This window comes from Eretmochelys imbricata, chromosome 3, assembly GCF_965152235.1.
Source record: "Eretmochelys imbricata isolate rEreImb1 chromosome 3, rEreImb1.hap1, whole genome shotgun sequence".
Classification (NCBI taxonomy): Eukaryota; Metazoa; Chordata; order Testudines; family Cheloniidae; genus Eretmochelys; species Eretmochelys imbricata.
Window position 1 is genome coordinate 26,743,978 of NC_135574.1, and position 16,748 is coordinate 26,760,725.

Below are 16,748 nucleotides of genomic sequence, written 5' to 3' on the forward strand. Positions count from 1 at the left end.
TTTTCTTCCAGGTCACTGATAAAAATGTTAAATAGTGTGGGGCCAAGAAACAGTCCCTTTGGGACCCTTCTGGAAACAGACCTGCTCAATCACAATTCCCCATTTACAGTTACAGTTTTAAAACCTATCAGTTAGCCATTTTTAATCCATCTAATGTGTGCCAGGTTAATTTTATATCATTTTAGTTTTTTAATCAAGATGGTGTGCAGTACCAAGTGAAATGCCTTACAGAAGTCAAAGTATATTACAGCAATACTACTACCTTTATCAATCAACCTTGAAATCTCATCAAAAAAAGATATGAAATTAGTTGGATAGGATCTCTTTTCCAGAAACCCGCATTGATTGGCATAAATTATATTACCCTCCTTTAATTCTTTATTAATCAAGTCCCATTTCAGCAGCTCCATTGTCTTGCCTGGGATCGATGTCAGAATGACAGGCCAATAATTACCAGGGTCATCCTATTTACCCTTTTAAAATATTGGCATAACATTAGTTTTCTTCCATTTTTCTGGAATTTTCCCTGTGTTCCAAGACTTTTTGATGTGAATGGTGGTAAAATGAGGACAGATATGTACATGGAATTGAACTTTAACATGGGAAGGGTGATATCCACCCATCTCCCATACTCTCCTGTACAAGGCATTTAATCGGTTCCAGTGTAGGGGTTACGGGACTCCTTACCAAATAACCCATAATATCAGTTAGGCTCTTTTCAGCCTACCCACACAGAACTCAGCTTTATGAGTTCTAGAAGCCTTTTCCCACAACAGGGACAAAGGGAGCAGCAAGGATGGAGACCTCAGTATGCAAGATTTCACCCTATCACATGAGCCTAAGGCCCAGATCTTTGACCTCTGGGAACCGTTCATTTTATTCTCTTAACTGCACTGGAAACTGGTCTCAAATTCTAACAAACAAACAACTGTACCCCAGTAGCTCAATTAGGTAGTAAGCATGTTCCTGTTTAACCCATTGTGGCTTGAAGGTGCTGCGAGGAAAACCAAAAAAAATAATAAAAATTCCCTGGTCCCGTGGGACAAAAAAATGGTCCCTGACTCCTTGAACAGGTGATCAGCTAGACATGCAGCATCTATCAGGCTGGGTTGACATTTCTAGTTCATGTGTGTAGGGTGGGTTGCTGGAAAAGAGCCAGAAGAGGCTCCACATGGGGTTAATCCTGGGAGCTGGGGAATGCTGGCCAGTCAGCACCCTTCTCTCTCAGCAGGCCAATGGGTGCTAGAGACTCCCAGCGGGAGGAGCTACCTATCGTCCCTTAGCGAGTGTCTCCTTCTCTTGCTGCTGGGACTGTACCCCAGGCACTGTCAGCCCCATCAAGTTCCCCTACCCTTGGTGAAGGTGATAGCATTTGAAAATCAACATTAATTGATGATTAACCAGTAATCCAGTCCAGTAACCTCAACCAGCACTTTTAAAACTTTTGGATGCAAGTTATCTGGACCTGCTAATTTTAAAATGTCTAGTGGAATGGAAAGGGTGTTATCATCACCATGTCATAAGACTATATCATCTGTTTCCCTCCAAATACAGAACAGAAATATTTATTGAACACTTCTACCTTTTTTTGTGTGTTGTTACTGATAATTCTACCATTTCCATCTAGTAGTGGACAAATACTATTGTCAGGATTCTTTTTGTTCCTAGTATATTTTTAAAAAATCCTTTTTATTATTCTTAATTCTGCTGGCCATAGATTTCTCTTTGTGTTCCTTACCTCCTTTATCAATTTTCTGTAATTCCTAACTTTTGATTTATATTCATTACTATCAACTTCCCTTTTCTTCCATTTGTTGTATATTATTTACTGTTGTTACTATGTACAGTTTCAAAAGACAACAGAATTTTGTGCATTTTCCTAGTAAACTATTTACTAACTTTTGCACAGAACCATCTAAAAATGTTCTCTTTGAAATTCCTCTCCCCCTTTTTTTCACATTTCTTTGGATTTTTCAAGCTAACCAACCAGCTCCAAACTTCTCTCACACAAACCTTCTTAGAAACAGATCAGTTTTAGATGGAACACAGAGTTATTCCCCTAATTCTAGATACATAATTTTGAGCTAAGCCAAGAGTATTTAACAAAATTGTCAAGTTCTGTCAGATACTTCCATTTTCCTATACTGTCAACCTGCCTCCCTGACTCTTCAGTCCACTTCTCAAAATTTAGGGTGGAAACTCTTCTCTTTCCACCGTCCTTCTGTCTCCACTGCGCTGCCTGCTCTGAATCTTCAGAATGTTGTGTCCGTAGAAGCATATCCTGACGTCTGTCCAGGAAATCTTCAGTTTCTCTTATGCAACGCAGGGTCAATACTTGTTTCTCCAGACCTTGAACCTTCTCTTTCAATATGGAGACCAGCTTGCACTTTGTACAGACAAAGTCGCTTCTGTCCTGTGGAAGAAAGAGAAACATGACACATCCTATGCAGGTAACAACAGCTGAAAGCTCACCATCCATATTACCTTCCTTCTACGAGTTTCCTCAGGTGTTGTAGTAAGTACTCAGAGAAGCCTGCAAGATGAAAGCCTCAGTGGGCTCTCCCCAGGCGAACTCCCTCTGTTAGCCTCTCTGCTGTTCGCCACTCACCTGGTTCGCAGCTGACTGGCTTTTTATAACTGTCAGGCCCACTCAAGGCTCACCTGGAACAAAGCACTCCCAATTCACGCTTTTCAAACAATGAAGCACACAGTCAAACTGACAAACTGTCCCCATCCCCGCAACAGACACTGAGATACTCACCAACACAGCCCCCCAATGCAGCACTTAGCATATTTCCTCTCGGACAGATCCCAGGCAAACTCCCTCTGTTAGCCTCTCCGCTGTTCGCTGTCGAAGGGCTGCACAAATATAACAGGATGGAAAGTTAGGCTAAGGAAGGCATCAGAGATTTTCAGTGAATAATGTAATTAAGTGAAAAGATTTAGCTGTGTTTAATTTATTTGCCTTTTAAGCATTCTTTGTAATTTTTTTTATTGCTCTTGAGGAACTTTTTGATTAAATTCATGTTGTTTTTCTGCAGCTGAACTGAAATTAAAATGAGCCTTTATCAGTTTGTTTATACTAGACTCATGCAGTCTTCACATTAAAACTTCTAGGTTTCTTGGGAGGGGGGTGTAAGGGGGGGGAGAGAGAAAAACGCACACAAAATACCATATAATCTGTGTGAAGGACTAATGTTTCATTAATTATGTTTGCTTTTGTCAGTAGCTTCTGATGATTTTACTGTTAATTAGGAGGAAAATAAGAAAACTGTATTCCTTGTAAAAATTTAGCAGATGATTGTTTGTCATGTAAAAGTCTTTTGAATTGTAATTCTTTTTCATTGTCCTAACCAATTTTAAGGCAACTCAGATAGTATCAGGTTTTTAAGAAGAAAAATATTTGCTTCCAACCATATATTTTAGAAATTAACATTATTTGTTTACAATTAATTGAGTTAATTTCTGTTTTATTTTAAAATACATCCTTACCATGGATAACTAGACTTTCCACTTTCGGAAAAAGGGCCAACTTACCCATTTTCTGGTGGAATAACACTTGCCTTTCTACATCACCTTCCGTGTGACTATCTCAAATTACTCTATAAACATTAATGAATTAACATTATCCTGGGAAAGTAAATATTGTCCCTGCTTCACATATGTGATAATTGAAACACAGAGATGTTAAGGCCTCAGTTTTCAGAAATATCCTTTAATTTCTGTTGTTTCAGATGAGCCCAGTTTGAGATACATAGCATGATTTCTAGAGGTACATTTGCACTTCCCGATGAAGTCACCCAGAGCTTTTTAAAAAAATCAAGTCCTGGAGGTGTTTCAGGTTTTTGGCCATCCAAAACCTGAGGAACCCAAAATTAGTGAAAAACACTTTCTCCTATGGCATACAATTTGGTTATCCATAGAAAAGGTATATCTTAAATGACTGGAAAACTAAATCACAGAAAGTCCTGTTGCAGAGCTAGGAATAGGTCTCATATCTCCTCATTCCTAGTCCTGTACTTTAACCACAAAACCATCCTCATTCCCTCTGTACCTCACAGAACCATATTTCTCTGTTTGGATTGTGTTTTTTAAATCACTCTTACAGTTCTTTGTATATTTGATGGTATATATGAAAAACAAATTCCCTTATTGCACAAGCTAGTCCAAAAAACGGATCAGGTCCAACAAGACAAGATGGAAAATTTCAAGTCAGTCTCCAGAAGAATCTCTAATAATGTGAGTTTAAATGGTATAGCTCTCTTGATTCTATGCCAGTATTTGAAATTTTATTTTTGTTTCCTTCTTGTTATTTTTTTAAACAGAATGGAAACCATTTCATTGTGCATATAGCTCTGTTTTGTCCTTATTACAGGTTCCCTTTTTCAGCATCCCCATTCTTTCATATGGTTTATTACTTCTGCATGTTTCTAGGTGGGTGGGGTTTGGTTGGTTGGTTGGTTTTAGTTGGTTGGTTGGTTGGGTTTTTTTTACAAAGAGCTAGACATCAAACTATTGATGTGATGTTGGTCAAAATGGTCTCACTCTGTTAAGTTTTACCCAAGGTAGTTCATGGCACCCACTAAATATTTGGGGGACCCAAATTGACAGTGGTACTTAGGAAAATGTAATTTTTATGTCCATTTATCAATACAGAAAAATGACTGCAGGGTTTCCATTCTCGCCATTTTATATGCTTTAAAGTTCAATTCTTGTAAGCGCAGTAAAATACAAATGGTTACTTGGAGTGCTTTGAAATATGATGTGCCTCTTGGAGTGCATGTCAGCATTAGTGATCCAAATTTGGGGTCATTTGAGGATTTCCTGAGTTACAGGCCCTACAAATATGGTTTCTGTGTGCTGCCTTATACTGTTAAACTGAGCGATACTCATGACTGGATGAATCACAGATGTGTTTGAGTTTGATGTCTGTGAACTCATCCATCAATTAACATAACTAAGGATAAGTTAATTACAAGTTCCCACCTAAGGAAAAAAAGTTTTGGACTGAATGACTGGAGGCTGCAGCAATCTGAGAGTCATAGGTGGCAATTTTATTTTTGGGGAATATAATTAAAGTACTGGGCGGGGGAGAGGGGAAATTGGACACGTGAATGCTCCCTGGGTGGGGGGAGGTGTATTAGGTGGAGAGATGTTTAGGGCTGCAGCAAGTCAAGTTTGACCGAAATGGGTGCCATGCACTAATTATGTATTTGGAGAACCCAAATTGTGAACTTTAATTAAGAAAATAAATTTAAGATATTTAAGAAAATGTTCACTTCTTAGCTTGTGTAGACGTGCACTGTGGAAGGATTATAGTGCACATGTGCCATGACAGAAAAACACAATGAGATGTTTTCTTTGCAGCCAACTTATGCTTGCCTGGGTAGTTTGGGGGAATGTGCCCATGTCGCTGTTCCTGGTGAACACCCCTCCACTGATGTTTCTACTCCAGAAGTTTGTACTCCTGTGCAATAGAAATTTAATAACTCAGAAAGCTTGCTACACGTTGCTTCTGTTACAATGTGTATTTATTTTAGGGGAGGTTTACTGCGAACACAGCAGAATAGTCAGCAGCCAGTCTAATCAACTTTTTTGTTATGTGGGGTGGGGAGGAGCTGGAGACAGAGGACTTTGGGGAAGGGACAGAGACAAGTAGAGGAGTTGCGGCTGCAGAGCGGGCAGGAAATGAGGGTGGGTGGTAGGCAAGTGTTGGACTGAGTATTTGAGAAAATATATATTTTACAGGTCCCAAGGCAGGGCAAGTGGCTGCTTCCAGATCTTGAAGCAGATTAACGAGTTTCCCAACACACAAAGTGGTCGTTTGCAGCTGACTACCAAGGAAAAGAAATGTGCGTGCTGCCAGAGTTGCCAACACGTGGATTCTGGGAGATTCCATGTTTTGCCCACACTGCAGCATCTAACCAGTGACCTAAGAAGTTGTGATCTACTAGACGTTGTGATGATTCACTCGGGTGGAGCTGATCTGGGCTTTATTCTTAGGATACACAAAACAATGTGTGAGAGCAGATTTGGATCACATCAGAGATTTGTGTGCAGGAGCTGTTTTCTCAGATTTCGCCAAGAGTCTGAATAATTTCTACAGCGTCAATATGAAAGCGATTAAGTTTTGGAAGAACACTAATCAGGAAATTGGAAATGGGCTGACCAGACAATGTGCACTATATGGCATAGAAACATTACCAGCTCTGACATCTCACTGTTTCTGGGAGATGGGGTACATCTACTGGACAGGGATTAGGGGATCTTTCTCTCAAACATAAAACGCTCAGTATTTTGGAACAGAAATCCTGCCTCAGTTCTTCCACCAGCCCTATCACAAACTCCACCCTCCAACCATTTTGAAACATGACCAGGAGCCCCATTCCACTGTAACATAGTTGTTCTTCGCTCTAGGCACTGTGTATGAGTCAGTTATAGAAGGGAGGTAATGACAGCAATAGAGATGTTTGTATACGAGGAAGTAAAGACTTCCTGGAAATCCATTCCCTGCTTGTGATGTGGGGGCGGTGAGCACCTAGGTACAGTAGTGGGGAGGGGGCCAGGTTCGAGGGGGAATGCAGTGAATGGGTCAAGGGCATGGCTGGCAAGGTGTGCGTGTTGGGAGGGAAGGATAGCTGGTTCAGTAACAAGCTTGTGGGACATGATATCTACAACTGCCGAAATGACAGCTAATTCCTACCAGCAATGTATCCTTTTCTGTTTGGGAAAAATAAATAAATAAATAAACCTATGAAATTGAATGGCAAAAAAACCTACATTAATTCAAATTTAAGGTATATCATCCCCTTGAAGAACACTGGGTTGAGCAAGGCTCAAACTTCTGAAAGTCAGGAAATGCAGAGTTAAGGATGCTTTTGCAACCTTAACTCTGTCCTCTTTCAGCAGTTACACTCTATTAACACACATACCTTTACTCTGCCAAGCCCACAGTTGCTGAAATGTACAAGCTCTTCACCTCCCTTTACAAGCCATTCACTCTCACTCACAGGATTCCATCGAATGCTATTATAGGACAAAAAGGAAAACAAAACTGTTTGCCCATGCCGCCTTTCTTCTGTTTCCCTGCAATAGGCAGTAACCAATGGGAATTACTTGCATACACTCAAGGTGCAATCAGCATGTTAGGTGTACCTAAAAGAACTGATGAAGGCAATAGTTCCTCCTGCTTGGTAAAGGTGCGTTTGTGATTTAAGGAGCTGTAAGTGTGATATGAGATCTGAGTTTTGTGCCTGCTGATGTGTGAAAGCAAAAAGAAAGGACTGCATGTGAACCTTCAGGATCTAGTATGCATCATTTCAGTGCAGAACTGTGTACATTTAGGGCTTCTGATTTTAGGTTATAACTAATACGCTGATAAAACATCCCCGATATGAGAAAAATGAAATTAGCATTTATCCAATAAACACCAGAAATGGTTACTCAATTCATGTTGACTTCATCCCTTTCACAGTGCAGTTTGTTTATATAGGTAAATGTCACTGCTGCTTGGCTTATATCTAAGGGATTGTCTATCCAGAGCAGTAATGTGGACTTTGGGGGTGTGATTTCTAAAGCACACTAACATGTTGCACTTTAACTGGTCCGTGTAGATCCTGCTGTTTCACACTAAAGATTCCCTGGAGTGCTCTAACAGTGCTAAATGAAAAAGTACTATGTTAAAACGCAGTAGGGACAAGTACACCAACCAGGGGTTCAATAACGAGGATGTGAAGCTTAAACTAATCATCTAGAGCATTTTTTATACCTGTAATAAAAATTAAGTAGACAAGAATTTTGGGAAGTACCTGGAAAAAAAAAAAATCTTCTCATTACAGTATACAAGAGATCCTTGAAACTCTGACTTCTGAACATCTATATAGAATGGAAAAAACGCTAAAAATAAGCCTAAAAATTGAAATTAAAAACTCTGAGAAACAGAAGCTCTACACACATTATATAATTAGCAGGGCATGGGACAGGGTATTACTAGGGCTATTGTCAGTAATGAGCTGGGATATGCGAGCAGTCTAAGCATTTATCATCAACATGTACTCAAGCTAAAGTGTGGTCAGTGTCACGTGTAGCTGGATTGATTAGTGGAGGCACTAATTAGCTCTGTTTTGTAGAGATGTGTTTGTGATTGTGATATGAGGAGATGGGTGTTTCACACCCTCTCACATGATGAAAGGAAAGAGGTGCGTATGTACCTTTAGGATGCAGTATTCATCATTTCTTTGCAGAATTGTGTAGGTTATGTCAGTATCAGGAAATAGGGCTTTTATTACGAAGGACATTGTCAGCAGTGAACTAGAATATGAGAGGACTAATACTTTAATGATGGTTAAGTGGAAGTGGAAGTTAAGATGGTATGCTTTAAGTGTGAGAGAGTTTTAAAAGGCTGTGAAGTGATTCTTCAGTTGTACACATGTGGTATTCTTTCTGGGCAGTTGGCTAAGTGTATATGCCAGGATCTGGAACCTCCTGAATCTTACAGGCCAGTGTCGTATGTGTTTATCAAGGCATTGCTCAAAGGAGGAGGGGAGGAGGAAGATTTCAACCTTTTTTTGTCCTATAATAGTGTCAGATGGAATCCTGTAGATTAGAATGAATGAGTGGTAAAAGGAGGTGAAAGTTTGTACGTTTAAGTGTTAGGATGTAGATATTCAGGCCTGTTGGTAAAGGCCTGTACTCGAAGAATTTAGGTGTATTCTTATCACTTGGCTAGTTATAGAGGTATAAAAGAAAGAATCAAAATCACTGTCTGCCGGTGTAAGGTCCTTCTCTTACTGTGACAGTCTGAGGCCCTTTGGCTAAGCAGCAGAGGCAGCCATAAGCTGGGAAGTGAACGGTCACATCCTTACATTCCAAACTAGTCCCATTGAAATAAGGTACTATTGGGCTGTTAGGAATACAATAACCTGTTCTGATAGCGCCTATCACCTCCAGAGAAAGGGAAGTGCCCAGAAAATGTAAAAGGAAACTTAGTTTGATAGCATCCTGTCTGGCAAGAACTCACTTATCGATAACTGGGATGTGAAATCTTCACTTCTGTATTGTTTTGTCATTATAGTTCCCACTTTGCTATTGACAGGTTTCAGAGTAACAGCCGTGTTAGTCTGTATTCGCAAAAAGAAAAGGAGTACTTGTGGCACCTTAGAGACTAACCAATTTATTTGAGCATAAGCTTTCGTGAGCTACAGCTCACTTCATCGGATGCACACTGTGGAAAATACAGAAGATGGTTTTTATACGCACACACCATGAAAAAATGTGTGTTTATCACTACAAAAGGTTTTCTCTCCCCTCCCTCCCCCCCCCCCCCACTCTCCTGCTGGTAATAGCTTATCTAAAGTGATCACGCTCCTTACAATGTGTATGATAATCAGGGTGGGCCATTTCCAGCACAAATCCAGGGTTTAACGAGAACGTCTGAGGAATAGTGGGGGGGGGGGGGGGGATAAACAAGGGGAAATAGGTTACTTTTTATAATGACTCAACCATTCCCAGGCTCTATTCAAGCCTAAATTAGTTGTATCCTTTTGTAGTGATAAACACCCATTTTTTCATGGTTTGTGTGTATAAAAACATCTTCTGTATTTTCCACAGTATGCATCCGATGAAGTCAGCTGTAGTTCACGAAAGCTTATGCTCAAATAAATTGGTTAGTCTCTAAGGTGCCACAAGTACTCCTTTTCACTTTGCTATTGTTTGTCTGTATAATCTCTGTCTGGTTCTGTGATTGTTCCTGTCTGCTGTATAATTAATATTGCTGGGTGTAAACTAATTAAGGTGGTGGGGTATAATTGGTTACGTAATCATGTTACAATATGTTAGGATTGGTTAGTTAAATTTCAGGAAAATGATTGGTTAAGGTATAGCTAAGCAGAACTCAAGTTTTACTATATAGTCTGCAGTCAATCAGGAAGTGAGGGGGTGGGGGAGATGGGAACAGGGAATGGGAGTAAGGAAATTAGAATCATGTTTTGCTAAAGGGGGAAATGGGAACAGGGAATGTGGGGTAAGGAAATTGGAATCATGTTTTGCTAAAGGGGGAAATGGGAACAGGGAATGGGGGTAAGAAAATTGGAATCATGTTTGGCTAAGGGCAGGAATGGGAACAGGGACACAGGTGTAAGGCTCTGTGGCGTCAGAGCTGGGAAGGGGGACACTAAGAAAGGAAACTGGAATCATGCTTGCTGGAAGTTCACCCCAATAAACATCAAATTGTTTGCATCTTTGGACTTAGGGTATTGTTGCTCTCTGTTCATGCGAGAAGGACCAGGGAAGTAAGTGAGTGAAGGAATAAGCCCCCTAACATTAAGCACCTGTGGTTTTGGCAGTGTGTATTAACAGGGTGTAATCAGGGCATTGCTGGTAGAGGGCAACCTTAACTCTGCATTTCCTGATTTTCAGAAGTTTGAGTTTTGTTTAACTCATCATTCTGCAGGGGGATGGCATGCCACCAAACAACTTTAACTCTGCATTAATGTAGTTTTTTGCCATTCAGTCATTTTTAATCTACTGATCCAATGCTATTGACATAGACTGTGACTACTAATCAACATTAAAGAAGAAAATCTGCTAAGGTTTCAAAACCTGCACGTCTATACTTTCCTCAAGGGTCACCTGTGTAGAGTAGTTATTTTCTTAGCCAGGGCACATATTGTCCCGCTGCAGTTGCATAAATTACAAGGTTGTAGAAACTACCATAACTCTAAGGGTAAATGTGAAAAGCGCTGTAATTATTCCTCTGCATATTGCAATATCTGATACTCTTTGGGTTATCTCATCTTTGGCAGAGCAGTCATTGATGCCTTTGACATTTTTTGAATTAGTAGGAAGCCATAGTTCTCTGGTATAGCAAAAGGCTGACACTTATTCTAATGATACAATAACTGTACTGTCCTGATGAATTGAAGGGAGGGTATAATCTATCTCTGGTGGTTGAGTTGTTCTCAGCAAACCGAGTTTTGGAAGCATTTGTCTAGCATTCTTAGTTCTTAAAAACTAAAATGAGCCACCCTAAAATAGACAGGTCAGCTTAACCATCAGTGTCCTTATAACAGTTTGTGTGAAAAGAGACTTGAGGCTTAAAGTGCTAGTGTAATTCAGTTTCCCCATAAATATTCGGTCATTTTTCATGTTTATTTCTCTAGACTTCATATAAAAAATTTGAAATTTCATTCCATAAGACAAATGTTTAAAGAGCACTGCAACTTTTATCTTTAGATAAGTAGCTAACAACAGCCACTCCAACTTTTATCATCTTCTGACATGTAGTGTGTCCCAACTGTGGAAATTCCCTGACTGGAGACATGATTCATAATTATTGTATTTAATCATAGGCAGACTGATTCTTGAAGAGAAAGTATGGTGACACGTTTTGTGCATAGCCTTTAGTCTATTAATAATCAGTGGAGGAAGATACCCACACTGAATCATGTTACCCTGCAGATTTTGCCAGTGCATTTCTGTAATTTTTCACCTGGGCCAGGTTTGAAATGGGCATTCTGAAGAATACCAAATGTTCCAGGCCATTTCAACTCTCCAGATTTTTCCCTTAAAGTGCATTTGAGTTCTGTTGTTTTCTCCTGTTGTTTATTTCCATTTTTGCTCCTCACATCACATATGACAAAGAGATAAAAGGTACTAATCAAGTAAGAAAACTGCTAAAGTTGTCACATTTATCGAATATTCATAAATGACCTTCAGGTCTACAGACAAAATTAGATAGTGTGTCCAGAAACCTTTATTCTAAAATAATCATGGTTTTGTATAAACTGGTTTGTTTGATTCTTTTAACAGTGACAAGGGTGCTGAATGTACTTTGATAAAAGACCCACTTCAGATCCTGGAAGGGATTGTTTCTGCAGTCCACGCAAGTGCTGAAAAGGGGTAAGAATGTATATGAATGCTGTTAACCTGATTTTTAGCGGGTTGTCTATTGTTATAGGCTCACCCATGATCTGACCAGAAAATAATCAGGTTCTTGTCCTGAAATCAGGCTACACAGAATTAAATGTAGAGAGTTCAATATTTTTTAAGGACCCTCAGGGTGTGTGGCTAGAATGCTCATGCTGAGATCAAAGCTGAACTTGAGAGATTTTTATTAAAATAAAGGAAAAAGTTATCAAAGCTCAAAACCACAGAATCAAAAAGAAATAATAGAGTTCTGGGGATACTTATGGTATCAAAAACTGGTTAGATTAGCAGACTCACACCCTTCCTGAGTGGACCTCGTGATGGGAGACAGAGGATCAGCCTTGTCTCTGGTATGACAAATGAGTCCGATGCTTCAAGTTCGTCAGTGTCCAAGATGGTGGAGAGAAGGGTCAAATGTTGTGTAGCTGTTGTATTGAAAAAGCCAAGCGAAAAGCTAAAGACAAAAAGAACAAAAGGGAACTAAACTAGTTGGATAGAGTACCCCTTCACATGGTGCTTTTACCCTTTTATAGGGTCTTTGCACTCTCCTGAATATTCATGTCAGTGCCCAACATTCCATGCCCAAATCTTATTTCCTCACCCATATAATCTTAGGGCACACTTACTCCAGAGGCTAGCATATTCATACATATTAACAGCGTAGCCATACATATTAATGCCAGTTATCTCATTCTCAAAACCTGTTACCTTTGACCTGGACCATTACTTCCATGTTCTTGCGGTGTACCTTGTAGTTATCTGTAGGTCGCAAAAATCTTTGATAAGAACATTAAATTCCCTAAAATCTAAAGGGTAACTGGTAGGCCATTTATCTATGCTAAACGTTACAAATACTTATGCTAACTTGCTTTAGCTAATCGTACAGGATACAGGCCAGTAGTTTCCTTGTGTTACAGCCAAATATAATGAAGTAATGTTTACTAAAGTTATTTAATATAAAAATATAAGCCAAATATAATAATATAACTCAAACCAGTAAATAAAGACAGGCTATGATATAGTAGGCTAGTCCTATGGGCTACAATACATCTGAGAAATCCTTTTGCTAACACTGTCAGATTTTTTTGGTCACAATGCTATGATAAGGTACAGTAGCGAATGTGGATATTTTTCTGCAAAGGAGTATACAATGGATTTATTTCTCGCATGCATTATACGACACCCATTAGTAGTACTAGACTTTTGTATAATTTAAAAGAAAATCATACTATATTCCACAACCCCTTACAATTATCAAACTATACTTACTGAAAGGACTAGAGCCAAGAGCCTAATTACCAGTGGGGATTGCAACATTTTATTGGAAAAGCATCTGAACAAAAAGGTCCATTTTGCATCCTGCTATAAAAGTGACAGAATCCCACTGAGAATTAATTCCAAACCCTAGGATCTGCCATCAAGAATTCCTTGATTGTAGCTCCTGGAAATTCATCCTCTGAACGACTTTCACAATCCATTAGTTACATTTAAAAAAAAAAAAGCTCTCCCACCTATCCAGTTCCTTGTTAATAACTCCCATTCTAGGAAAAAAAAAAAAAGGCTTTACTTAATTCTGAATCGATCCTCATCTGTTTGCTGTACAACACTCATTAGCACTATACCTATTTTTGACTAAGCCATAACCAGAAGCAGCAGGCATGAAGCAGGGGGGGATGGTAAGGTCTGTACACTTTAGTGTCCTGCCAGTGTTATTTATCATTTTATTGGTTCTCTTAGCATTGCTACTCTTCTGGTGTGTCAGCACTTTCATGATACCTCAGCCTTAAAATTTATTCTGGACTGAAACACGGCATACAAATCTCAGTTTGAGATGGAAAATGTAGTATACCAAACAAAAAAAAAAGTGGTCTTATGGAGGTAAACGAAAAAGAAACTTAAGTCAGATATATGTTTGTGAGCTTTTATAATTCAATGTGATGGGGTTTTTCGCTGACTTTGGTGATAGGGGGAATCTCACATCTTTTCATTGGTCCCCATAATTTCACTTGTTAGCTGAGAGAACTGATCCCTGAAAGAAGTGCTGAGCCAGGGCTTTTGCGAATTGTTTATCTGAAGTAACACTGTGCATGGGGAAGAGGCAGAACTCCCCCGTCCTCTCCCAATACACATTAAGGTAGGGGTTCTCAAACTGGGGTCGGGACCCCTCAGGGGGTCGCGAGGTTATTACGTGGGGGGTCACGATGTGTCAGTCTCCACCCCAAACCCAGCTTTGCCTCCAGCATTTATAAATGGTGTTAAATGTATAAAAAATTGTTTTTAATTTATAAGGGGGGGGGTCACACTCAGAGGCTTGCTATTTGAAAGGGGTCACCAGTACAAAAGTTTGAGAACCACTGCATTAAGGTATGTGTCCACAGCAGCTGAGAGGTGTGATTTCCAGCAGAGGTGAACGTAAACTTGTTAGTTCTGTTTGAACTAGTTTCTAAAACGAGCAGTGGGGCCATGGTAGCACAGGCGGCAGCTTGGGCTAGCTGCCCCAGTAAATACCTCGGGGGTCAGGCAGGATTGTTTTTGAGTTCCTAGCCCTAGCCGCAGCCCATGTCGCCACAGCCACACTACTACTTGTAGGTACTAGTTTGACTAGAACTAGAACGTGTCTGTCTACAGGCTCTGGGAATCACACCTCCCTGCTGCTTTCTAGACATACCCATACTTAAGGCCCATTGTTGAGCAACTCCATATAAGGGCAGGTCGGGGCATGCTGAGCAGGGCACATTAGCTGCGCCCAGCTCAGCTTAGTTGTAGAAGATCTGAACTGAGCAATAAGTGGCTTTAGACCAGTGGCTCTCAAACTTTTTTACTGGTGACCCCTTTGACATAGCAAGCCTCTGAGTGTGACCCCCTCCCCGTATAAGTTAAACACACTTTTTTATATATTTAACACCATTATAAATGCTGGAGGCAAAGCAGAGTTTGGGGTGGAGATTGACAGCTCGCGCCCCCCCATGTAATAACCTCATGACCCCCTGAGGAGTCCCAACCCCAGTTTGAGAACCCCTGCTTTAGACCCTGTCCTTGGCAGACAGCAGCAACAGACCGGCAATTGAGAAAACAGAGTCTAGTAGGATCCTCACTTCCACCTCCTGTTTAGCACTTTGATAAATTCAGTGAGCAGTGTGTCTTCAGGTGTCCAGATTAGAGTTGAGAATTGGCTATGCTAAAAATGGCTAGATAAATTAAACTATTGCCAGTTTTTACTTCCATAATCTATGACAACTTTGTTTGTTTTTTAATCCCAAACAGCCTAACATGAAACTGCAGTTCAAAAATGGTCCACTGTGCGTTATTTCTTTCCATGTGTTTTTGCAAGCATTTTTACTATGGCTCATACACATCTTTGATATATAAGCCACTCCATCATGTGCTTAATACCCATGTCATGGGGAAAAAAAATCCAAGTATTACTAAAACCAAACAGACCAAAACTGTATAATAAATGCTTTAAAAACTTCATAATCCTATATTTCTCTTTGAGTTCATATTATAGGAAACTCCAAAACACGCAATGATTTTTCAGAAGCAGAGGTAAAATGTTAAATGGCAATACCAGAGAACCTGGTTATAGCACTGAGGCATATATCTACTCCTCCTATTTAAGATGGTGGAAAAATTCTCATTGACTTGAGTTAGAGCAGGACTGAGTGCTTCAAGTAATAGTCCATCACGAATAGCCACACTTATAGGTGAGTTTAGGAATACACAGTACAAAAGAGAGACATATATAATCTGTGTCCTGAATGTTAGGAAAACTGACAGACTCTCCATGCATTTCTTGGCTTTAGCTTCTTGTTCATCAGTGTTTGTACAGAGAACTTGAAGTCAAGAGAATGGTACATGACAGATCGTGGCTTCTCTATAGTAGTTAGTGCTGGGGTCTGAGAATCAGCCAGTCCATCCTTAGCACAGAATGGAATTTAAATTTCAGTCCCATAAATACCAGGTCTATTAGGCATTGAATACTTCAATAAATTGCTAGTATAACTATACCACTGTAATTATACCAGTACAGCTCCCCATGTGGACACTCTTATTTGAGAGTGAGTGCCTTTTTCTAGTTTAGAATCATAGAATATCAGAGTTGGAAGGGACCTCTGGAGGTCATCTAGTCCAACCCCCTGCCCAGAGCAGGACCAATCCCCAACTAAATCATCCCAGCCAGGGCTTTGTCAAGCCTGACCTTAAAAACTTCTAAGGAAGGGGATTCCACCACCTCCCTAGGTAACGCATTCCAGTGTTTCACCCTCCTAGTGAGAAAGTTTTTCCTAATATCCAACCTAAAGCTCCCCCACTGCAACTTGAGACCATTACTCCTTGTTCTACCTCAGCTACCACTGAGAACAGTCTAGAGCCATCCTCTTTGGAACCCCCTTTCAGGTAGTTGAAAGCAGCTATCAAATCCCCCCTCATTCTTCTCTTCCGCAGACTAAACAATCCCATTTCCCTCAGCCTCTCCTCATAAGTCATGTGTTCCAGACCCCTAATCATTTTTGTTGCCCTTCACTGGACTCTCTCCAATTTATCCACATCCTTCTTGTAGTGTGGGGCCCAAAACTGGACACAGTACTCCAGATGAGGCCTCACCAATGTCGAATAGGGGGGAACGATCAAGTCCCTCGATCTGCTGGCAATGCCCCTACCTATACACCCCAAAATGCCATTGGCCTTCTTGGCAACAAGGGCACACTGTTGACTCATATCCAGCTTCTCATCCACTGTCACCCGTAGGTCCTTCTTTGCAGAACTGCTTCCTAGCTATTCGGTCCCTAGTCTGTAGCGGTGCATTGGATTCTTCTGTCCTAATT

The 16,748-nt window shown here is 40.2% G+C and overlaps 1 protein-coding gene across 2 annotated transcripts in view; it reads left to right on the forward strand.

Moving 5' to 3' along the window:
• Positions 1-16,748, forward strand: part of NBAS (NBAS subunit of NRZ tethering complex) — a 409,249-nt gene that overhangs the window by 305,716 nt on the left and 86,785 nt on the right. For both annotated transcript variants that reach the window (XM_077812510.1, XM_077812511.1), the window contains one exon: positions 11,809-11,898. In XM_077812510.1, the coding sequence (XP_077668636.1) occupies positions 11,809-11,898 (90 nt within the window). The remainder of the gene's footprint in view (positions 1-11,808; positions 11,899-16,748) is intronic.